At 36.2% G+C, this 25,883-nt stretch overlaps 1 protein-coding gene across 1 annotated transcript in view; it reads left to right on the forward strand.

Annotated features, from left to right (window-relative positions):
• SPATA16 (spermatogenesis associated 16) overlaps positions 1 to 25,883 on the forward strand; it is a gene marked incomplete at its 3' end in the record, with an annotated part of 224,424 nt that overhangs the window by 77,962 nt on the left and 120,579 nt on the right. Inside the window, exon 3 of the mRNA XM_082839271.1 lies at positions 20,786 to 20,875. Coding sequence (XP_082695397.1) covers positions 20,786 to 20,875 — 90 coding nt within the window. The remainder of the gene's footprint in view (positions 1 to 20,785; positions 20,876 to 25,883) is intronic.

The following is a 25,883-nucleotide window of genomic DNA, read 5'->3' on the forward strand; positions in this document are numbered from 1 at the left end:
AAACGTTATTAAAATAAAAAAAATTATTAAGGAAAAAATTTTAAGTAATTAAAAAAAAAGAAAGAAAGAAGAGAACCAAACCAAAGAACAAATCCATGAATGATAACAAGCACTGAAAACTATACTAAACAACAAATGGACAGACAGAACCCTAGGACCAATGGTAAAAGCAAAGCTATACAGACAAAATCACACACAGAAGCATACTCATATACATTCACAGAAAGAGAAAAAGGGGAAAATATATACATATATATCTTTGCTCCCAAAGTCCACCTCCTCAATTTGGGGTGATTCTTGGTCTATTTAGGTATTCCACATGACTATCTCTGGGGTCCGTGCTTTTAGCCACGGCTCGCGCCGGTCTCTGGAGCTCCTTTCAGCAGCGCTCTTAATCCCCTCTCCTCGCGCACCAGGAAACAAAGAGGCAAGAAAAAGTCTCTTGCCTCTTCGGCAGTTCAGACCTTTTCCCGGATTCCCTCCTGGGTAGCCGTGGCGCACTAGCCCCCTTCAGGCTGTGTTCACGCAGCCAACCCCAGTCCTCTCCCTGGAATCCGACCGAAGCCCGAGCCTCAGCTCCCAGCCCCCGCCCGTCCCGGTGGGTGAGCAGACAAGCCTCTCCGGCTGGTGAGTGCCGGTCGGCACTGATCCTCTGTGCGGGAATCTCTCCGCTTTGCCCCCCGCACCCCTGTTGCTGCGCTCTCCTCCGCGGCTCCGAAGCTTTCCCCCTCTGCCACCCGCAGTCTCCGCCCGCGAAGGGGCTTCCTAGTGTATGGAAACCTTTCCTCCTTCACAGCTCCCTCCCACTGATGCGGGTCCCGTCCTTTTTCTTTTGTCTCTGTTTTTTCTTTTTCTTTTGCCCCATCCAGGTACGTGGGGAGTTTCTTGCCTTTTGGGAGGTCTGAGGTCTTCTGCCAGCGTTCAGTAGGTGTTCTGTAGGAGTTGTTCCACGAGTAGATGTATTTCTGATGTATTTGTGGGGAGGAAGGTGATCTCCCCGTCTTACTCTTCCGCCATCTTGAAGCTCCTCCCGTTTGTGCAAATCTTAACCTTAAAGTCACCATCGTGTTTTATTTTCAAACCCATCATATGACTAACCTAAAATTTTACAAGATTCTAGAATTCACAAACTTCTTTTCATGAGCACATTTGCTCTAGTTAACAGGGTTTATCAACAAAGTGAAAACTATTTTGATAGTCCTCACGTGGTTGTTTTTAGCCTCCTAATTTGTTGCCTTTACGTGCAAAAAGATTTCCACACACGTCATTAAAAAATGGACTAGTTTAAGACCTAAAAGTTAGGACGTCTAGGGAAATACAAGCTCCTGGTGAATATTAGATGTCCAAAAAATGTTAGAAATAATTAACTTTGAGGGAAAATGGAGGACTATCCACATTTCCAAATTCAACCAACACCATTTTAAGGGATTAAAGCTTATTCCTACTGATTCTGCTTCCCATAGACTAAAATGTAAAACTGACATTTCGGTCTTATTCTCAAAGCAACTTCCTTCAATGTTTTCTCACACTCTCAGTCCTACAGGTCTTTCTGGGGATCCTTGGGGAAGTCACAAAATAGGCCATTACATATAGGGCTACAAGTAGCAAGAGAGAAACCTGGAACAGGTCAGTTTGGAGAAGGTGAAAAACATAGCCTAGATGCCTACCCCTATTCATTTCACAGCTCTTGCCAGCCTGTGTTTGATATTTAAAATTTTCTCTTTACTTCTTTGGATTCCAGATAGAAATCTCGTGTTGGGTGAGCCTGACTTGCTCTCACTCTCACAGTTTACCTTAAAAGAGCTGACTACCTTACATATAAAAGTACAACTCTCCTATCCATCTTACTTTTTCACAGCTGACGAATGTGTATTTCATGGATATGGAATTTTCATGGATATTCCATTAATATTTTATATCATTGACAACAGAGTACTAGCCTCAACAAGCATTTTGCAGATTCTGATGGTACTGTTACTGCTGTATTTACCCAAACCCTTTCTCATTTCCTCTTTTGTTGCTATAGCAAGAATTCCTCATGTTCATCCTGTGACCTTTCCTGATTTTTTCATAGAAGTCTGAAGAGCAGACATATGTTAAGTTACAACCGTTAAAGAAGAGATGATTCCTTAGTGGCACTGCCTATGCTCTGCTCACAGGTCAGAGCTGTGACATATATATTTCTTAAGAATCTTATTCACTGGAGGAAATGCAGACCATGTGTCTTTCCTAGGTCACCTGGGGCAAAATAATTTGGTAATTAGATATACATGGTCTTATGATATTAACAATTATTAAGCTTTTAATAGGAAAGATGATTTTCCCACAGAAGACAGTTAATTTCACAGCAGTATTTGGTTTTTTTTAAGTGTTTCACAATAAGAGATTAGGAGAAGAAAGAAATCTAATAATATAACTTTACTATGTATTTAACCTCATTCTTTTTGATTTTTTAGACTTTTATTTCCCATAAACTTTCCTTATAGAACCTGTTCAATACATACAGGCTCTGAGAAAGCAGTTTTTGGTTTTTGCTGAAAGAAAATAATATGAGAATAACATTGATAAATCACATATACAGACCCCAAAAAAGAAGGGGGAAAGGTATTTGGTTTTAAGACTGAGGGCAAAAGGACAGTGTGATATAATGCAAATTATTGAACAAGTATGTCCCATGTGCCTCTTCATCTTCTTTCTTGTAGTTAAAGCCTTCATGCAAAGTTTACTTGTACAGTGGTCCTCAAACTGGCCTTCTGACCCCATTATATTTTTACACACTACTGAGGATCCCAGAGATTTTTTTGCTTTATGTAGGTTATATTTAGAAAGGTTTATCATATTAAAAAATAAAATTTTAATTATAAACTTAAAAATATATAGTTACTAATTTAATAACAATAAACCCATTATACGCTAACATAAAATGCATACTTTATTAAAAATAAGTATATTTTTTAATGCTCACAGGAGTAGCGTTGTTCTACATTTTTGCAAATCTCTTTAATATATGGCATCATAAAAGAAAACTGGGTTCTCATATCTGATTCTGCATTCAATCTTTTGCAGTATGGTTGAACTATATGAAGAAATCCAGTCTGACACAAGATGTATTGTTAGAAAAGGAAAGAGAATGTTAATAGACTTTTCAGATAATCCTGAATATTCTTCTTTGATACTATACCAAGACTTGACAAGCAGTAGTTTCTTAAAAATTAATTGCAATGTGGATTCTGAAACCATATCAATCAACTTGTACTCTGCTTCATTAAAAGCCATTGGTCTTCCTTACACTTTGAATGGGTTGTTTACCCATGCATGAGTTAGTAACATCATACATAGGTTATGTGGGAAATAATGCATCACTTGCAGATTTCTATTATGCAGTAGTAAATTTCAAAGATCCCACATGTTAATATCACCAGTATCATCAGAAAAGTCTTTAAGCATTGAGTGGCTGTCAAGCTCACAGTGACAGATATAAGTTTTCCAAAATTCTAATTTTTGCTTGAAAGCTCAAACTTTTAGCACTGGCAATAAATACTGTCAGTTGTGTTCCTTTAAGTGACAGGCACACTCATTTCATTTTCAAGAAATGTATGCCAAATTCCAAGTCTGATCACCATAGTTTGCTAGTTATTCTTCCAAGTAAAACATGATGTTCCATGGAAACAGCATCTAGGTCAGCTCACAGATGCAAACAATGGCATGAGTGCACAAGTGTTTTTCCTCAAGGCAGCCATCATAGCTTGTTATGCTGGACAGAAGGGTTTTCTGCATATGTCCCATCTCATCACACCAAATATTAAAAAGACACATACTCAAGGGTTGAGATATGTAATTTTGGGGGCAGCAAGTGCATACAATGGTGAAGAATACACTCAATTTCTCTACAACCGTTTGCTATCACTGATTTGATTCCTGCAAAAGAGCCAGCAGTTTTACCCACCATGGCTTTTGTAACATCAGTGCGAATATCAACACAGTGAGAAAGGAAAATGATATCTTAACATTATTATAAAAATAATAATAATATTGTAACACCCCCCTTGGCAATCTGAAGACCGCACTTTGAGAACCACTATACCAGTTTATAGCATACATACTTAGGATCCTCCCAGCCTTTGTATCTCTCATCTTTCTTCAGAATAGTTGCAATGACTGTCTTCTTAAAAAGTGTTTCTAAATGAGGTATTACTTCACACCAGTCAGAATGGCCATCATCAAAAAATCTACAAACAATAAATGCTGGAGAGGGTGTAGAGAAAAGGGAACCTTCTTGCACTGTTGGTGGGAATTTAAATTGATACAGCCACTATGGAGAACAGTATGGAGGTTCCTTAAAAAACTAAAAATTGAACTATCACGTGACCCAGCAATCCCACTACTGGGCACATACCCTGAGAAAACCATAATTCAAAAAGAGTCATGTACCAAAATGTTCACTGCAGCACTAGTTACAATAGCCAGGACATGGAAGCAACCTAAGTGTCCATCAACAGATGAATGGATAAAGAAGATGTGGCACATATATACAATGGGGTATTACTCAGCCATATAAAGAAACAAAATTGAGTTACTTGTAGTGAGTTGGATGGACCTAGAGTCTGTCATACAGAGTGAAGTAAGTCAGAAAGAGAAAAACAAATACCATATGCTAACACATATATATATGGAATCAAAAAAAAATGGTTCTGATGTACCTAGGGGCAGGACAGGAATAAAGACACAGACGTGGAGAATGGACTTGAGGACACGGGAAGGGGGAAGGGTAAAGTGGGACGAAGTGAGAGAGTGGCATGGAAATACATACACTACCAAATGTAAAATCGATCGCTAGTTGGAAGCAGCCACATAGCACGGGGAGATCAGCTCGGTGCTTTGCGACCACCTAGAGAGGTGGGATAATCACAGTGGAAGGGGAGACGCAAGAGGGAGAAGATATGGGGATATAGGTATATGTATAGCTGATTCACTTTGTTATACAGCAGAAACTAACACAACATTGTAAAGCAATTATACACCAATAAAGATGTTAAAAAAAAATGTTTCTATCATGTGCTTGCTATGTAATCCCTAAAGCCTTAGTAATTTCTTCCATAAAATTAAAAATCTTTTAACAAATGAACAAATCCTTAATAGGATTCTGCCTTCCCCTATAGTGAATTTATTACTTTAGCTAAGCAAATTTACATGGCACTTTTTATTACAGTTTACCATACTCTATCACCAAGATATTTGGGGGCCACTCTTCCAATTTGGATTTTCTATCTCTCTTCCCTAAATGTAATCACTTCAAAGTGCAGCTCAAGACTCACTTCGTCCAGACGTCTTTCCAAAGTTTGCAGTTTCCTGTCATTTTAGATCCTTTACACAAACCTTTTGGTTTGTTCCATTGCTTTCATGTGCCCACAACTGTTTCAAGTTTCACTTTATTTACTGTTGGTTATGTGTGTATTTCTGTAATTTTTACAACTGGATTAAGACTTCTTTTGGAGGCTAGTTGCTTAGAACCTAACATAGCTTTTTAAACAAACAAACAAACAAACAAATATATGCTGTTGTATTATATTCACAGAAATGGCAGCACTTTTAAAGATATCTGGAAAATGTATTCTTTCCAAAGTAATGTGAGATGACACCTTTTTTGGCACAGGTCACAACAGGTTGAGACACAGTACTTCCAGCCAAAGAGAACTGGATATCAAGACAGGAGATTTAGTCACCTTTGTCAACAAAGAGTTAATAAACATATTAGAAAACCCCTTTGAATTTCAAAGAGAAGCCATTAACATTCTCATTTACAGTATTAGTAATTAGTAGACTTCCCTAATTGGAGTCACTTTGAGTAGTGACTCCCCTTATTTGGTCTATAAATAAACATTGTATCCAAAATCGAGAGCCTTTCCCATAATCAAAGTCCATATCCAATTCAAATTTGGCTTTCAATTTGTAAACTATAATACAGTATATAAACTAAGGGTTTGGCTGGAATGGTCACCCTATACATAAATGCAATGCTCGCTGTGGTACATTTCCACTAATTTTGTTAATTCAACAAAGGAAGATCACAGGCAATTGTCAGAAGTCCAAGTGTTTCATCAAGCATGAGTCACATTAATATTTATCCTTTGGTATAGGAGCAAAAGGGGGCTTTATCGTAGGTAAAGTACTGTTCCTGGAAGACATTTATTAGTCTCCAGATCAAAATATCATGATGTCAATATGAACAATTTTAAAACTTAATATATGAATAGTTTTGACTGTGCTATCAAAAATCCCTCTAATTCTCATATTTTAAAAGAAATAAGCATCCCATTTCATTATCCAGTAAAACGATATAATAGAATTCACTATAATTTATTTCAGTTCATTTTAAAGATTCTTGCATAATTGCTGGTTGAAGACAGCATGAAAAATAATAGAATGCAGGCAGACATTTATTTCCATACAATGGGGCTACTCAAAATATTAGTTTAAGTATGTATTTACCCTTCTGGTTCTTTTCTTTAGAACCTGTACAGTGTCTGGCACATGGTTTACTCTCAATAATTGTTGCTGAATGAATCATAAGTAATTTCTGGTAGGTTAGAACAGAGGGGAATTTAGTAATTGTACTTTTCAAAGCAATCATTCTAAAATGCAGCCCACCCAAGTAACACAGAGAATAGAAAAAAACATGTGCTATTTGTCATGCTGTTCTTGAGCCACCGCCACCACTACTCCAACTCAATATTACACAGACAGATGAACAGGGCTTTACATCTACAACTTTGGTTTCTGAAACTTGATAGCTTTTCTACAAGAGAGTTGATAGCTGGTATTTGGCTCATGAACCCTACAGAAAAGATAATAGGGCCAACACTGTATTCTTTTTTAAGAGAAAACGTCAAGAACAAAAACTGAAAATGTCAAAAGATAGGTTGATATACTGTATTACTTAAAGACTGTTTTGTTGGGAGAATTGACCAAGTGATTTACTAACAGCTTTTACTGGACAGTCTTTGGCTTACAATGTAGGTGAAAAATAAATGGGAATCCGTTTGTTTACTGTATCTAGGCATTTGACAGATGGAGAAAAAAATGGGAAGACACAATTACAGTCTACAAAAATGTGGGGTTTTTTTCAGGTTTTCAAATTATGAAAACTAATTTTGTAGTGGGAATTTTTTTCAAAGGGTCTACTTATCTATATCTCTACATTCTTTTATTACATAAACTGCCTTTCATTCCTCATCACATCTGCACACAGGTAGGGATTATGAAATTGTGTGAAGCTGACATTCAAATGGCATATAGGTGCAAAAGTCAGTGGAGAGAAGACCTGAGTATATTCAGGTCAAAACACATGTAGATCTCCCAGCGAATCTTAGACAAGATTGGGTTCTCTGGTGGCTCCTGAGGAAGACTGTGTTCAGTCACTCAGTAACGTTGCTTTATTCCACAAACATTCATTGAATGCCCATTATGTGTCACGAATTTGCTAGAGGTCTCCAATGCAAAGTAAATAATAGAGTGAAAAAACGAAAAGAAATAGAGAGAAAAAGAAATGGTCTCCGTTGGTCAAAAAAGGCGTATCATTGCACACTTCTAAAGATCCAGTAAGGTGCCATATTTTTGACGATTATTTGATATACATTAACTGATGATATTCATGTTGATGAAGAATATGGAAGACTAAAATGAATATGGAAAAATATGGAAGCCCTAAAAGCTCCTTCTAAAGGTTCCTATTTCTTGGTATTGATGACCCATTAAATCTGTTATTTGATTCCCTTAATCTTCACTCTAGTTTTCTAAACAAGGAAATCTCATTCTCAAATTCTAAAGTAAAATATACTTAAACATTGATCCTAGTCATTATTTAATGTGTATTCACTATTAGCTTTATAACGAGGACATACAATATAACATCTCCCTTCTAACTATATATTTTTCAGAACTGTGACAATATAGCAATTTTTTAAGATATTTATCCTATTGACTCTTGGTCATGTCGAGAAATTAGGTATTTGTTGCTCACTTGAGTAATTCCATAATTCAGTATTTTCCACATATAATTAATTGTAATTTGGGGGATAAAACATCAGGGATGATATTCAAGTTACTCCCCTATCTGGCTTCTTCTTTAAATTTGTTTTCTTCTGCTGTGCTATGTACATGCTGGGATCTCTAGAAATAGTTGAGAATGATTTCTTGTTGTTGTTTCCCTAAAGAGTTAAGTTTGCTTTCACACTTTTGCAAAAACATGCTTTGCCACTAATTTGGCAGAGCTATATGCATTATTTGACAACAATCTACTGTAAATTTCTTATTTCAAAAGCCAATGCCTTTAATTCTAATTTTATGCTCTAATACTTCATAAAATAGTTCCATTTATCCCATGTAAATTAAATTGGGTCATTTCATTGTTCTGTCTTGCTTGTCAATGTAAGATATTTAAAGAGAGTACATGGACTTCTCGATTCTTCTCAATACGTTAAGGACTGTTATACTTTATTTTGGCTTTTAATTCTAATTATCAATCTTTCGTAGTGAAGCAAGTGACCAAATAAAATACAACCACTAAGATTTCATTGAATCCTTGTGTAGTGACAGCACTATTGCTTAAGTTTCCTTTACATTCCTATTCCTTTCACCCACCCAGGAATTCTGGTTACTAGATTGAGATTTGGTATTATACCAACAGTCCTAAGAAGCAACCACATGTAACAATTGCTGATCTTTCTGTAAATCTGTTACTTAGGACACAGATTATTACATTATAGGACATCTTTGGATAAGGTGATCTTTCCTGTTGTGCTACAAAAAATATTTGAATTGAGCAACTGGCTTATTTAAAACAAACTCTATGCCCTTCTTTCCATTAGCTACCAGCAAACCTAGAAGAAAACATGTAGTCCATGTCAACCAAACACTTAGAATCTTGTGACACGTCTTTTATGTACTAACGTCATCTAGGTGTCAGCTTAACTTCCCTACATTTAATCTTGCTTTCCTCATTCAGTTATTTTTTTATTTTTAATTGTGATGAAACACATGTAATGTAAAATTTACCATCTTATCCATTCTTTAAATGCACATTTATTTTGACTTAACTTCATAAATATTCTATAAGCTGCCTTAAAATCTACCTAAAACAGAACATAAATAAATAATAAAATAATCACTCATTCTTCAATATTAGGTATTCTGAGATTTTTGTACAATATTTTAATTTTTTGGACCTTGTTATGAACTCTTTTTTTATTTGTTAATGGTATGAATGAACACTGCTTGCCTATCTGAACAAAAATTATCTATGTGGGGAGACAATTCTCCTTGGGTTGTAAACAAGGCATTGACTGGCCTTTGCTCTGAACTATCATTTCAAAGATGACTGTGTGATAAACAACCTTGGAAGAAAAGGCAAGTCTGCTTATAGACTTGAAAGATGAAGATAGTGTCTCCCTCTACACCTATAAACAGGCATGCTTACAATCCATTATAAAACATCTGTATTCTCTAAGCTCAGGATTCCTCTCCCATAATGCAACCTACTGAAATATGAAGGCTGCACCTGGATTTCTTTGCATTGCTATCTGGGAATTTCAGCTCAAGGAACCAGTACAACAAAAGACTGATACATTGGCTACTGCTGTTGCTATGAGTAAGAAACTGTCCTTTGTCTCTAGCCTTGGAGGTTCAGGTCTTCTACAAGTACCCATGAAACTATGTCATGTTAACTTGTGAGCCTGAAAGTGGGGGGAAACTCAGACCCCTCACAGTGATCAACAATGTATTCTAAGAGATTTTTTGTGAATATCCTTGAAAGTCATTTAGCCTAATCTCCCACTCAGTCAGAATTTCTTCTACACATCCTGACAGATGGCATTCTAAATATCACTTCAGTGATTCCAGTAAAAAGAAACTCTTCTCAAAGCCTACTGCATCACTGGTTGTTAAGTCCCTCCTTATCTTGAATTGAACTATCTGTATCTCTATAATATTGGGTTTTGCCAGATCTCATCTGTTTTTACATAGAATAATTATTCTATTTTCCACATGGCAGGCCTTTGTATCCGAAAGTACTTACTTAGTCTCCACTAATCTTACTTTACTCTCTAAACATATCAATTTCATTCTATATTCTTCACACACTATGTTCTCTAGATCCACTGGACACTCTAGACACAACCCAAAACGGTTGTGATTCCCACAGATGTGTCTATATAGCTAAAGCAGAATTCAGTGGAAATATCATTTATCATTTGAACAGAATGCCTTTGATTCATTTAACATAAATTTTATGTACAGTTTTTGTAGCTCTATCATATTGTCCTATCATGTTTAGCTTGTGATTAGTTAAAATATTCAGACTTTTTCCACATGGCCACACTCAAGCCATGATTATATTTGTAAAACTGATTTTTAGAATCCATAACATAAGATTTTTAACCTGCCCATATCATTTTGAATTTTGCTTCTGTTATTAATGATATTATTCTTTGTTAGGTAAAATTTATGCCATCTAAAACATTTATAGGCAGTCTTTCAATCTCTTAATCTTAGTCACTAATGGAAATATTATCCACAAAAAGGGTTAAGGACAAGCCATTAAACTTGCATAATAATCTAGACTATACTTCAACAGTACTGATCAGTTGTTCAACAAGTTATAATCTATTGAATTATGCCATTATCCAGCATAAATATCACCATCTTATCCACAAGGATATCATGCTTTGGCGAAGTAAAAATGTTTCATATCCCTGGCATTCTCTAGGTCTACCAACTATTTCTAAAAGAATATGTCAGCATTTCACTAATATATTAAGAAGAATGTCATTCAGGAGAATGAGTCACTGCTACTTTACTTTGCTAATGACTAAGCAAGGTAAAGGAAACTGAATTTAGGAATCTTGGCCTAAATAAGAAATTGCTTCCCTGAGCCCTAATCTCATAAAAAGACTAAAGCCTTAAGCCCCTGAAGTAGTGATAACTAATGTTCTCACTCACAGATTTCAGGCGTCTGACTGAGATGTAGAAGCAAAACACATCTGTCTCTGGGGCAACAGGTATGAAATTCTCCTGCCCCCATTGCCACTTTTGGATGTGGTTGGGAAAAGTCTGTAACTTTATTGTGGTGATGGTTATAAACTTGTCAAAATGCATCAAACTGTACACTTTAAAAAGGTGAATACTACTATATGTAGATTATACCTCAATAAAATTGACTTAAATAAAAGTACATTAAAATAAGAAGTTAATTTTCTAAAAATTAGAGAATAAATGTAAAGATGTAAAAAAAGAACATGAAATCAATATTGCCTTTAAAAACAAACTGAATTTTGAAATGGTAATAATCACCATTAAAACTTAGGTCTAGAAAGATCTCCCAAGGAATTTGAGTGAAGTAAAGGTATCTATCTTAATCCTTGACTTTAACATTCTGTTTATCAATTGAATGCTTTTTTTGAATAAGTAATTAATCCAAGTCATCCCTACAAAAGAAAAGGACAAAGGACACAATCATGTTGATAGATCCAGAGGATATTTGAAAAAAAATTAAGCATTTATTTCTGATAATTGGAAAATAATACTTTTTCTCAAATTAATTCATAATCATAATTATCAGTGAAGTACTAAAGCATCCCTAGATCACCTCACTTATTTAAATTCCTTTTAAAAAAATTTTAGCCTATGCAGTAAGAGAAGGAAAAAAAAATGTAAATATTGAAAAGCAGTATCAAACTTCATTATTTGCAGATGATGTGAATAAAACTAAATTACTGCAATATTAAAAAACAGAGATACAAAACTAAGTAATTTTAAAATACATATCTAAATGCTAGCAATAAGAAGTTAGGAAGTATAATAGAAAAAATCCCATTCTTATCAGACATACATGTGGTGCTTCTCAAACTTTACTGTGCAATCAAATCACCTGAGGGTCTTGTTAAAATGCAGATTCAGTCGGTTTAGGGGTCAAGACTTTAGAGTTCTAGTGAGCTCCCAGGTGCATGAGTGCACACTCACACACACACACGAATATTATCGGTATAATTCCCATCGATAATTTTTAAACTTTAGAAGTAATAAGAAATTTATAAAACCTCTCTTTTTTAACATCTTTATTGGAGTATAACTGCTTTACAATGGCATGTTGGTTTCTGCTTTATAACAAAGTGAATCAGTTATACATATACATATGCTCCCATATCTCTTCCCTCTTGCGTCTCCCTCCCTCCCACCCTCCCTATCCCACCCCTCTAGGTGGTCACAAACCACCAAGCTGATCTCCCTGTGCTATGTGGCTACTTCCTACTAGCTATCTATTTTACATAAAACCTCTATTTTAAAAAAGGTAAAGGAAGGTTAAAATATTACTGGAAGACATAAAAGAATATTTGAATAAAGAGAATGTAAGGTTCCTGGATTGGAAGACAATAGTATAAAAATGTGTGTTCTTCCTAAAATTGCTTAATGCCTTTAACACCAATGAAAACCACTAAATGTGGGGGGGGGGGTTGCAACTTTAAAAAATGAAGATTATAAAGTTCATCAAAGAATAAATATGCCATATTAGATCAATTTTTTCACAAAGAGATCATTAGGCAGTTCTTTCCCTTCCAGAGAAAATTGACAAGAATTAAACAGCAGAAGCAAGAAGAACTACAGTCTTGCAGCCTGTGGAATGAAAACCACATTCACAGAAAGACAGACAAAATGAAAAGGCAGAGAGCTATGTACCACATGAAGGAACAAGATAAAACCCCAGAAAAATAAGTAAATGAAATGGAGCTAGGCAACCTTCCAGAAAAAGAATGCAGAATAATGATAGTGAAGATGATCCAGGACCTTGGAAACATAATGGAGGCAAAGATCAAGGAGATGCAAGAAAGGTTTAACAAAGACCAAGAAGAATTAAAGAACAAACACCAAGAAGAATTAAATAACAAACAAACAGAGATGAACAATACAATAAATGAAATGAAAAATACACTAGAAGGAATCAATAGCAGAATAACTGAGGCAGAAGAACGGATAAGTGTGCTGAAAGACAGAATGGGGGAATTCATTGCCATGGAACAGAATAAAGAAAAAAGAATGAAAAGAAATGAAGACAGTCTAAGAGACCTCTGGGACAACATTAAACACACCAACATTCCCATTATAGAGGTCCCAGAAGGAGAAGAGAGAGAGAAAGGACCCGAGAAAATATTTCAAGAGATTATAGTCAGAAACTTCCCTAACATAGGAAAGGAAATAACCACCCAAGTCCAGGAAGCGCAGAGAGTCCCAGGCGGGATAAACCCAAGGAGAAACACATTGAGACACATAGTAATCAAATTGACAAAACTTACAGACAAAGAAAAAATATTGAAAGCAGCAAGGGAAAAACGACAAACAACATACAAGGGAACTCCCATAAGGTTAACAGCTGATTTCTCAGCAGAAACTCTACAAGTCAGAAGGGAGTGGCATGCTATATTTAAAGTGATGAAAGCAAAGAACCTAAAACCAAGATTACTCTACTGGCAAGGATCTCATTCAGAGCCTCCGGAGAAATCAAAACTTTACAGACAAGCAAAAGGTAAGAGAATTCAGCACCAAAAAACCAGCTCTACAACAAATGCTAAAGGAACTTCTCTAAGTGGGAAACACAAGAGAAGAAAAGGACTTACAAAAAAAAAAAAAAAACCAAAACAATTATGAAAATGGTAATAGGAACACAGATATTGATAATTACCTTAAATGTAAATGGATTAAATGCTCCAACAAAAAGACGCAGGCTCGCTGAATGGATACAAAGACAAGACTGATATATATGCTGTCTACAAGAGACCGATTTCAGACCTAGGGACACATAACAGACTGAAAGTGAGGGGATGCAAAAAGATATTCCATGCAAATGGAAATCAAAAGAAAGCTGGAGTAGCCATACTCATATCAGATGAAAGAAACTTTAAAATAAAGACAATTACAAGAGACAAAGAAGGACACTACATAATGATCAAGGGATCAATCCAAGAAGAAGATATAACAATTATAAATATATATGCACCTAACATAGGAGCACCTCAATACATAAGGCAAATGCTAACACCTATAAAGAGGGAATCAACAGTAACACAGTAATAGTGGCGGGGGGGGGGGGGCTTCCCTGGTGGCGCAGTGGTTGAGAGTCTGCCTGCCGATGCAGGGGACACAGGTTCATGTCCCGGTCTGGGAAGATCCCACATGCCGCGGAGCGGCTGGACCCGTGAGCCACGGCCACTGAGCCTGCACGTCCAGAGCCTGTGCTCCGCAACAGGAGAGGCCACAACAGTGAGAGGTCCGCGTACTGCGAAAAATAATAATAATAGTGAGGGACTTTAACACCTCACTTACACCAATGGACAGATCATACAGACAGAAAATTAATAATGCAGAGTGTCATACAGGAAACAATAGCTTTAAATGACACAACAGACCAGATAGATTTACTTGATATTTATAGGACATTCTACCCCAAAACAACAGATTACACTTTGTTCTCAAGTGCACAAAAAACATTCTCCAGAATAGATCAGATCTTGGGTCTCAAATCAAGTCTCGGTAAATATAAGAAAATTGAAACCATATCAAGCATCTTTTCCAACCACAACTCTATGAGATTAGAAATCAATTATAGGGGAAAAAAATGTAAAAAACAAATACACATGGAGGCTAAACAATACCTTACTAAATAACCAAGAGATCACTGAAGGAATCAAAGAGGATATCAAAAAATGCCAGAGACAAATGACAGTGAAAACACGACGATCCAAAACCCATGGGATGCAGCAAAAGCAGTTCTAAGAGGGAAGTTTATAGCAACACAATCCTACCTCAAGAAACAAGAAAAATCTCAAATAAACAATCTAACCTTACACCTAAAGGAACTAGAAAAAGAAGAACAAACAAAACCCAAAGTTAGTAGAAGGAAAGAAATCATAAAGGTCAGAGCATAAATAAATGAAATAGAAACAAAGAAAACAGTAAAGATGAATACAACTAAAACCTGGTTCTTTGAGAAGATAAACAAAATTGATCAACCTTTTTAGCCAGACTCATCAAGAAAAAGAGGGAGAGGACTCAAACCAGTAAAATTAGAAATTAAAAAGGAGAAGTTGCAATGGACACCACAGAAATACAAAGCATCCTACGAAACTACTACAAGCAATTCTATGCCAATAAAATGGACAACCGGAAGAAATGGACAAATTCATAGAAAGGTATAACCTTCTAAGACTGAACCAGGAAGAAATGGAAAATATGAATAGACCAATCACAAACAATGAAATTGAAACTGTGATTAAAAATCTCCCAACAAACAAAAATCCTGGTCCAGATGGCTTCAAAGGTAAATTCTACCAAACATTTAGAGAAATGCTAACACCCATCCTTCTCAAACTCTTCCAAAAAATTACAAAGGAAGGAACACTCCCAAACTCATTCGACAAGGCCACCATCACCCTGATAACAAAACCAGACAAACATACTACAAAAAATGAAAAGTACAGACCAATATCACTGATGAATATAGATGCAAAAATCCTCAACAACATACTAGCAAACAGAATCCAACAATACATTAATAGGATCATACACCATGGTCAAGTGGGATTTATCCCAGGGATGCATGGATTCTTCAATACACACAAATTAATCAATGTACTACACCATATTAACAAACTGAAGGAGAAAAAACATATTGATCATCTCAATAGATGCCGAAAAAGCTTTTGACAAAATTCAACACCCATTTATGATAAAAACTCTTCAGAAAGTGAGCATAGAGGGAACCTACCTCAACAAAATAAAGGCCATATATGACAAACCCACAGCAAACATCATTCTCAATGGTGAAAAACTGAAAGCATTTCCTCTAAGATAAGGAACAAGACAAGGATGTACACTCTTGCCACTATTATTCAACATAGTTTTGGAATTCCTAGCCATGGCCATCAGAGAAGAAAAAGAAATAAAAGGAATACAAATTGGAAAAGAAGTAAAATTGTCACTGTTTGCTGAGGATATGATACTATACATAGAAAATCCTAAAGATGCCATCAGAAAACTACTAGAGCTAATCAATGAATTTGGTAAAGTTGCAGGATACAACATTAATGCACAGAAATCTCTTGCATTCCTGTACACTAACAATGAAAGATCAGAAATAGAAATTAAGGAAACAATCCCATTCACCATTGCAACAAAAAGAATAAAATACCTAGGAATAAACCTACCTAAGGAGGTAAAAGACCTGTACTCAGAACACTGTAAGACACTGATGAAAGAAATCAACGATGACACAAACAGATGGAGAGATATACCATGTTCTGGGATTAGAAGAATCAATATTGTGAAAATGATTATACTACCCAAAGCAATCTACAGATTCAATGCAATCCCTATCAAATTACCAATGTCATAGTTTACAGAACTAGAACAAAAAAATCTTAAAATTTGTATGGAAACACAAAAGACCCCGAATAGCCAAAGCAATGTTGAGGGAAGAAAACGGAGCTGGAGGAATCAGACTCCCTGACTTCAGACTATACTACAAAGCTACAGTAATCAAGACAATATGGTACTGGCACAAAAACAGAAATATAGATCAATGGAACAGGATAGAAAGCCCAGAGGTAAATCCATACACCTATGGTCAACTAATCTATGACAAAGCAGGCAAGGATATAGGCTGGAGAAAAGACAGTCTCTTCAATAAGTGGTGCTGGGAAAACTGGACTGCTACATGTAAAAGAATGAAATTAGAACACTCCTTAACACCATACACAAAAATAAACTCAAAATAGATTTGAGACCTAAATGTAAGACCGGACACTATAAAACTCTTAGAGGAAAACATAGGAAGAACACTCTTTGACATAAATCACAGCAGGATTTTTTTTGACCCACCTCTCAGAGTAATGAAATAAAAACAAAAATAAACAAATGGAACCTAATGAAACTTAAAAGCTTTTGCACAGCAAAGGAAACCATAAACAAGACCAAAAGACAACCCTCAAAATGTGAGAAAATATTTGCAAATGAGACAACAGACAAAGGATTAATCTCCAAAATATACAAACAGCTCATGGAGCTCAATATCAAAAAAACAAACAATTCAATTAAAAAATGGGCAGAAGACCTAAATAGACATTTCACCAAAGAAGACATACAGATGGCCAAGAGGCACATGAAAAGCTGCTCAACATCACTCGTTATTAGAGAAATGCAAATCAAAACTACAGTGTGGTATCACCTCACACCGGTCAGAATAGCCATCATCAAAAGATCTACAAACAATAAATGCTGGAGAGGCTATGGAAAAAAATGAACCCTCTTGCACTGTTGGTGAGAATGTAAATGGATACAGCCACTATGGAGCACAGTATGGAGGTTCCTTAAAAAACTAAAAATAGAATTATCATATGATCCAGCAATCCCACTACTGGGCATATATCCGGAGAAAACCGTAATTCAAAAAGAGTCATGTACCACCATGTCCATTTCAGCTCTATGTACAATAGCCAGGACATGGAAGCAACCTAAATGCCCATCGACAGATGAATGGAAAAAGAAGGTGTGGTACATATATACAGTGGAATATTACTCAGCCATAAAAAGGAACGAAATTGGGTCATTTGTAGAGACGTGGATGGACCTAGAGACTGTCATACAGAGTGAAGTAAGTCAGAAAGAGAAAAACGAATATCGTATATTAACACAAATATGTGGAATCTAGGAAAATGGTACAGATGAACCAGTTTGCAAGGCAGAAATTGAGACACAGATGTAGAGAACAAACGTATGGACACCAAGGGGGGAAAGTGGTTGGGGGGGAGGGGGGGCGGTGGGATGAACTGGGAGATTGGGATTGACATATATACAGTAACATGTATAAAACAGATAACTAATAAGAACCTCCTGTATAAAAAATAAATTAAATTAATTTTTTTTTATAAAAGGGTATGGGGCTTCCCTGGTGGCACAGTGGTTGAGAGTCCGCATGCCAATGCAGGGGACACGGGTTCGTGCCCCGGTCTGGGAAGATCCCACATGCCGCAGAGCAGCTGGGCCCATGAGCCATGGCCGCTGAGCCTGCATGTCAGGAGCCTGTACTCCGCAACAGGAGAGGCCACAACAGTGAGAGGCCCACGTACCGCAAAAAAAAAAAAAAAAAAGGGTATGTCATTTTAGAAAGCATTGAATAAAACAATAAAAGGATAAAAACTAGGCTTTACAATCAGCACTAGCATTTTCATGCCAAATATCTAACTGGGCATATTATAAGCACACAGTGAATGCTGCAATAATTATAAGGCAACCAAAAGTAATAAACTGCCAAATATAATATCTCATCTCAAATTTCTAAACTTCCTTTTATAGGTAGACCTCCACCTGTCAGGGTAGACTGGGTCCTGGTCTTTTTGGTCCCTCTTCTGAAGCTGTGATTTATGTGGCTTAGTATAGGGTGGTGTTATGGTTTAAGAGAGCAATAGTGATTTCTAAACTCATGTCCTCTAATGTATTTCTTCAGCACCAAAGAAAGGACTTGTAATTACACGCAATTTTTTAAAAATCTATTCTTTTTAAAAATTACACTGAAACAGTGTTTATCTCATCAACCCTCACTACCCACAAAAATCTCCTCCTCCACCAAGGCCACTCTGATCATTCCTCCTCTCCCTCCTCCCTCTATTGTATTAAACCCTTCTCTCACACTCCTCCTGCCCACCACACCCCATCCTTTTCTTCAGCCTAATCCATTTTTATCAAAAGAACACGTCCCGTAAAGCGAGATTCTTTGGAGAATAGCATAGCAAAACAAAATACCACATCATGGGCAAAGAGATGTCAAAGACAAGAAATGGTCATTCAGTAAGGATTTTGTCTCATCACATTTGCAGACATTTGCTAAAAATGCATAAGTGAATAAAGGTTACAAAGTAAAAGGAAAGAATTAGCTACAATGTGGAAGAAAAAGTTCTGGTCAGAGTCGGCAGACCCAGGCCCCTAGACAGAGCACTGTTCTTTTCACTCTGATCTAATTTTACAAGATTACTTTTACACAGATAAAATACACAAACATGCTTTATAAATGTCCTTTTTCCTGAATTAATATAAAATATTAGTAGTAGATATTAATGGTTCAGTATGGATGTGGAATAAACTTACATAATAGGCTTTAAATTTCCAATATTTTAATCAACAAAGCAAATGGTCTGTGTTCTTGGGAGATTAATGTATTCATTTGTACAAACTACTAAGCATAGAATGCAGTGAAACTTTACTAACTCCGGCCCTGCTAATTCAGAAATCATAGAGAAGGAGTAAGGTAAAATATGAAGTGCTGTAGCTAGAGATGGGAAACATAATAATAAACTTGAAGCAGCATTGCAACCAACTACTTTATGATTTTAGAGAGGTCCCTTAGCCTCTCTGGATTCTGTTCACTTGTGTTTAAAGTGAGCTGAATTATTCAGTCAATCCATCTCATCGTCATATAGTTCTATGATTCTATGTACGTCAGATAGATGCTTCTTTTTTTACTTTATTCTTTCTATAAGCAATGTTTCTGGGAATGGAATTATTCTTGTCTGGATTTTTTTTAGTCTGGAGTTCATGAATAGCCTTAAGGGGTCACATGAATTACCTAAATTTGGGCAACCATGTTTATGTGCATTTTTCTGGACAGAGATCCATAGCTTTCATCCAATTCTCAAAAAGCTCTGTGAACATCCCCAGAAAAGATTAAGAACCACTTACTTCAGTAATGAACTAATTCCAAGTGATTCTCAGCAACTTGTAAAAACAGGCTCACAAAAAGACTGCTTAATAATCCTGTGTTGGTTCTGTAACATTTGTATCTTACATCAATAACACAACACTCTATTACGATATAAGCTACACCTTAAAATTTAACAAATGGCTGTCTCCTCATTCGGGGATGAGTCATGGTCTATATCTGTCTAGTTCACCTCATTATATCAAATGCCTTGAACAGTGCCGGGTTCTCAGTGAAGCAAGGAAGAGGAATGGCTGCCAGTTTATCTCTGGAGGAAGAGGGCAGCTATGGAGTGATCATCATCTCATCTGAGCTGGAACTGAGACTGCAGAACTCTGAGATAATGAAAAAATCAACAAGCAAGGATAGATAATCTTATCCAAAAGTCAAGCCTTGTAATTTCAATAAAAGAAAATGGAAACCCAAAGTGAACAAGGGTCTTACCAGAAGTGGCAAGTTCAGGACCAGATTCCTTAGCCAATGGTACAGGGCTCCTTCCATTCCACTACATTGTCCAGGTGGGGGAAGACACAGAACCCAATGTGGAGTGCAAGCAAACATGTCATCCAAATTCCAGTTCCTTTCTTTTAACTGAAATTCAGCAGCTAACAATCTCCCCCTTCATTATAGGTAGACATACCATAAATATGTCTACCTGTGATCTTTGCCTGATTTATTAATATATAACAAACAAAATAACACCATGTCTGATATGTAATATAAGTGGATTCAAATTTGTTGCCATTGTTATATCTATAAAAGTTAGCCTGTGTTATAAATATAATTGCTTTTACCATGCAAACTTAATTTTTCAATAATGCTTGTTTATTTGTCTTAACTGACAATTACAGGAAGAAAAATGATCCATTTACTAGTATCTTTTAACATATATAGTATGTAAAATTGAATGAATGTTTTTTCATTCCTATACACTTCTGGTAATTGACTTTTAAAAGCTTAATAACATTTGCATTTCTTTTATCTTTTCAGGAGCATTGTTTTAAACCCAGCCTATTTCCGAAATCATCTTCGTCAGGCAACAGTGTTTAGATGTCTGGAGAGATATTCAGAAGCTGCCCGGTATGTTTGTTACAACTTTTGTGAAGACTTATTTCGAGTTAAACTAATTTTATTCTCAGCTTCTGGTAATAGCGTAATAGAACTTTCCAGTTCTCACATGGAATATGATTTTACCAGAATTATTGTCTTATAAACGTCAAACCAACAATTATTGACTATCTTTTTCTTTAATTAAAGCCACTCTGTGTTCATAGCTCTTAGTCAAATTCAAACTTTCCAGCCATGAGGTCACTGATAATGATGGGAAAACTTCTAGGGAAGATTAGAAATGAACTTGACCTCTTGCTCTCAAGTACATTCCTGATCCTGGTTGTAAGGACACAATTTTGTGGCTATCTCTTTCTTGAGTTCTGGAAATAAAAATCCAACCCACATAAAAAGGATACCAGCTGCCCATTTCTAGAGAAGACGGCATCAGTTATAACACCAAAGGTTGTTAGAGGTGTCCTAAAGTGTTGTCTCTTGGACCCACAATATGTTTCATAAAAACCTGGTGAAGAAGCTCCTGATATTCTCCTCCCCAGAACCTAGGCTTACGGCAAAGAATTGCAAGATTTGTGCAACAGCCTCAATGCTACACTCAGAATTCCTTTGCACCTGTGACAACCAACGCTTGTTATTCCTGAGTCAAGATCATCATATCAGACTCCCCTTCTCTTTGATAAATTCTCTCAAAGAATTTTCTTCATCTCTCAATGTATAGGTACCTATTGTTTCTTATCCATCCACTTTACCACCCCAGGAATTTATCAAGAAAGTGTGAGTGATTTCTATACATACTCCAACCATAACTCCTAGGGAGAAAGCCACAGTAATAGAAATGGGGAGCCTAGGTTGCTGGTGGCTACTATCTCTAGAACATTTGCAAATAACATTTGCTTGGAAAATGAAGTTTAAGAAATTTAAATAGATAATAGAATGATTCCATAAAACTGATACCATGAGTTTGACATGAATTCCATTTTATAAGTTGGTCTTAGGAATTGCTTGAACTCAATTAAATGATGGATACGGAAGGCAGAATTAATCTCAACTACTCTCACTTTGCAGTCAAACAACCAATATGCCACAATATCTATTTACCTGTATGTCAGTGTCCACTTTTAAAAATTAAAATAGGTCTCTATCAATCTCGTTTTTACATTCTATTTTTCCTTATACTCTTTTCCTGAATGTTTTATCTTACATTACCCACATACGACTTCTTCCTACTTTTTTTTTTTTTTTTAGTCCTACTTTTCATTTTGTCTACTGAGTTGTCCCTGTGGCTTATTCTCTTCCCACATACACTATGCAAATGAGAGGGAATTTAAGCGATGATAGTAAGCTTCCTTCTGTCCCACGCTTTGTAAAGGTCACTAGCTACAAATGAAGCTAATAAGCTCAGCATAAACAGATACAGTTATCTGTAAAATAGTTTTCTTTAAGAGGTGGTTCACTAATGTGTCTTCTGACTCTAATCAAGAGATAATAGGAGAAAGCCAGATGCAACTTCAGAACTAGATTGTAACTGGTTGAAACTGCTAGTAGTGTGCTGGGTTAGCTTGTACAGACTCTAGAGAGCCCACTGTTAAATATTCAGGAATATTGGGAGAGCCAGTTGTTAACTGTAGGAGAAATTAGCATTGCTGGGAGAATTTACACTATGAAAATTGGCAAATACTACAAACCCAGGATTTTGGAGTTTGGGGGAGAGCCAGATACCAGTAGATCACTGACTATAACTTAATTGTATCAGCCTAACTGCTTGAGTTAAAGTGGTGATAAAAATTCTTTATGGTTCCTAAAACAAATGAATAAACAATGAGAACTTGAAAATTAGGAATTTGTCAGTACTTACCATGTAATATTGGCACTAAATATCCATTTACCTTGACATGTATATCCCTGAAGTGCAATGTGTATCTGTGTAATATCATTTGATGACTAACTTGACAATGATCCTTGAGAAAATTCCTGATAATTGTTGGCTATACTGGTGTGGACTTTCCAACAGAGAAGCAGATACAAGTGTTTTCCATCTTGGTTTCCTTGGCAATTATAATCCTTAATATAGAGTATTAGTCATCCTCTTTTCCCCTCAAGGGAAAGAATACTATGAACCACGAACACGAATATCTTAGTTTCTCTTAGCTATTTGATTTCTAGTGTTAAACACAAATCAATGTATTAAGCATTCATATTTATCAATCAACTGCTTGGATACTTAGATAGTTTGGTTCAGGTCTCTTATAAGCACATTATATTAAAACTAATTGAAAAAGCCCACATATCAAGGTTATTTCCTCTGAGAAGCCAATCAGTCATGTTTCTGAGATTGAGAAGCACCCACCAAAGAATACCATTACCATGTAACTTAGGAAGTCTTAAAACCATGATTCCCAGTGAAGTAGATCATCTTCCATCTGGTCCAAGACAGTGCATTTACAACCAGTTCCTGGAAGCTGGATTATCTAAAATTTTCTCATCCTAACCAGCTCTACCCAGGAAGGAATTCGTAGAGAACAGTCCAGAAAACATTTCCAGGACAGCTTCACAAAATCCCAGATTCTCAGCCAGAGAGGTTATAGGAAATGGGATTGAATAGAGGGTATAAATCAATGGGCATATTGACTGATTACGACAGGTATTATGACAATGGGCAGGTCCTTTTATTTTATTGGTCAATATCTTTTCAGAAACATCATACCAGAAGAAAGAGCCCGAATATATAAATGGTAGGAAGCTAAATAAAAATAAGGATATTTTATTTTGATATAGGCTCTGCAGGGATGCTGGTCACCCTTGAGAAGACACCTAGCACCAGTTAAATTGATGAAATCACATTTTCATACCATAAATCTCAATTGAGATTACTGTAACCCCCTGTGAGGCCTTACCTGAAATAGGCCTTACCTGAAATAGCCAGTAGCCTAGCTCTTTAACATTGCTCTGTTTCCATGCCTATAAAAGTGTATATGTTGAAATAAAATGTTCTTGCTCAAATCTGTCCCTCCTCCAACACACACACACACACACACACACACACACACACACACACACACACACATCTGGCCTACTTTCATAAGAAAGATGATAAGCCAAGAAACAATATGCAGAGATGTAAAAAGGCATACAAACAAAAGTCAAGACTATCTTATGAAGGAACTAATGACTTGATAATACGAACAGCACCATGTCTTTCATCTCTGTATGCTCACTGACTAGCACAGGCCTTGGCACAAACCAAGTTTGGGGTTTACAAATTAAGCTAGCTAGCCTCTGAGTTTGTGATTACTAACCATTTAGCTGCATCAGTAAGGAGATACTACATGAATTTCTTGGGACAACCCTGGTTGAAAAATAAATATAAGAGTGTGCACGTAGTAGTAAAGTCATGTGATAGGTCATGCCTCCTACAGTGAAGATTCACGAGGCACAAAACAGATGACACTGCACCGAACCTTTATTTAAGACCACCCTGTGTAAAAGGAAGCAAACAGAAGGTACCGCTAAGTGAGAAAACACAACAAAGCCTCTTCATCCATCACTAAGGAAGAATTAGCTCTGTGTTTCTACGTACGTGAACTAGACCAGGAGACACTAGAGCAGGAATAACACATTCAAATGCTTACAAAGCCCACGCATATGGTATGTGAATTATAAGATGAAAGGGTGTTGTATGAACTACAGAAGACTGGAGCTCACTAACTACAGTGACTGTACAATTTCTCTCTCAGACTGAACACTGTTGAGAGTGAAAGTGGGTGCATTTAAGAATTATACTAGGAAAACAGGCATAAACCAGGACTATCATTAGCACACTGGCCATATGGTCACCCTACCACTGGCCCTTCTGAAGGGAGTAGCCTTATTCAAGTCCAGCTAATGCTACTGTATAGAAATATAGGTTCAGTGTTGCAGATTTTTCAAGAAATAGTATAATAATTCAGAGCTTCCCAAGAAATTTCTTGACTTTTAAATGTTGGCAATTACTTCAAGTTTTTCAAACACGGTGTCATCATAAGAAAGCTGAAGTAGTCCCATTCAGGAAAATGTAATCCTCTGAAGAATCAATTGGCCAGGTGACCAATTTGCAGAATTCACCAAATTTCAAGTTTACTAGAACCTTATTTTAAGAAATAATCTTACTGACAAATTAATATGAATACATTTTCTTATGTACATATTCCTCATTAATATATTCAGCAAATCTTGTTAATTTTTGAAAATTTTCAGTTTTTAAAAGCTATGGTTATAGAATGATTTATTCTCATAAATATGTTCTTCTTGTGTGTATGATTATTACTATACTGTTCTTGAATATTCTATGACTATTTTCTTCTTATTAACATAACCAAAATTTTAATTTGGAAGTTTAACAATTTATACTAATTTCTTTCTCATATTTTAAAAGCCATTTTTTTTTGTTTTTAACATTTCATCATTTTTAAGATCCATTCCCCAATTTTTGGAGAGTGAGCAAGTTTGCCTGTGTGATCAAATGTATTTTTAACTGTTTATAGAATTTACAACAACTTGTATTTAATGAGGAGATTTTAATAGCATTCTACTTTATCTCCTGAAGCTAGAAAAAGCCAAGATAGGGAAAATGAACAGTGAGCAACACAGCACAATCTGGGCTGTGGATCCCACAGAGGGGAGACTGAAGAACAGAGAGAAACCATAGCCTGCAGAACCCTGGAGCCCTGGCTCCTTCGAATCCATCAGTAGGATTAATACAAATTTTTTAAAGACTTAAAATAAGCTGTCTTAGTAGATAAGCATATTTATAAATTTAACAAATTGGTCATCTGACAAACTCATCATCTGATGAATTGATCGCGAGCCCACAGAAGGCTGTGGGCCACATCATCAGATTTGAAGCCGGGAAGTCAAGTCCTCTCTCCCGCGCTAAAGGAATACTGGAGTTTAATTCCTCAACAGTAAAAGCTGAGCTTCCTCCTACCAGCATGAGGATTCCTTCCCGCATCAAAGTTTGCGCAAGGGCAGTTGGGGGAAGATTTTA

Source organism: Leucopleurus acutus (genome assembly GCF_964270905.1).
Source record: "Leucopleurus acutus genome assembly, chromosome: 5".
Lineage (NCBI taxonomy): Eukaryota > Metazoa > Chordata > Mammalia > Artiodactyla > Delphinidae > Leucopleurus > Leucopleurus acutus.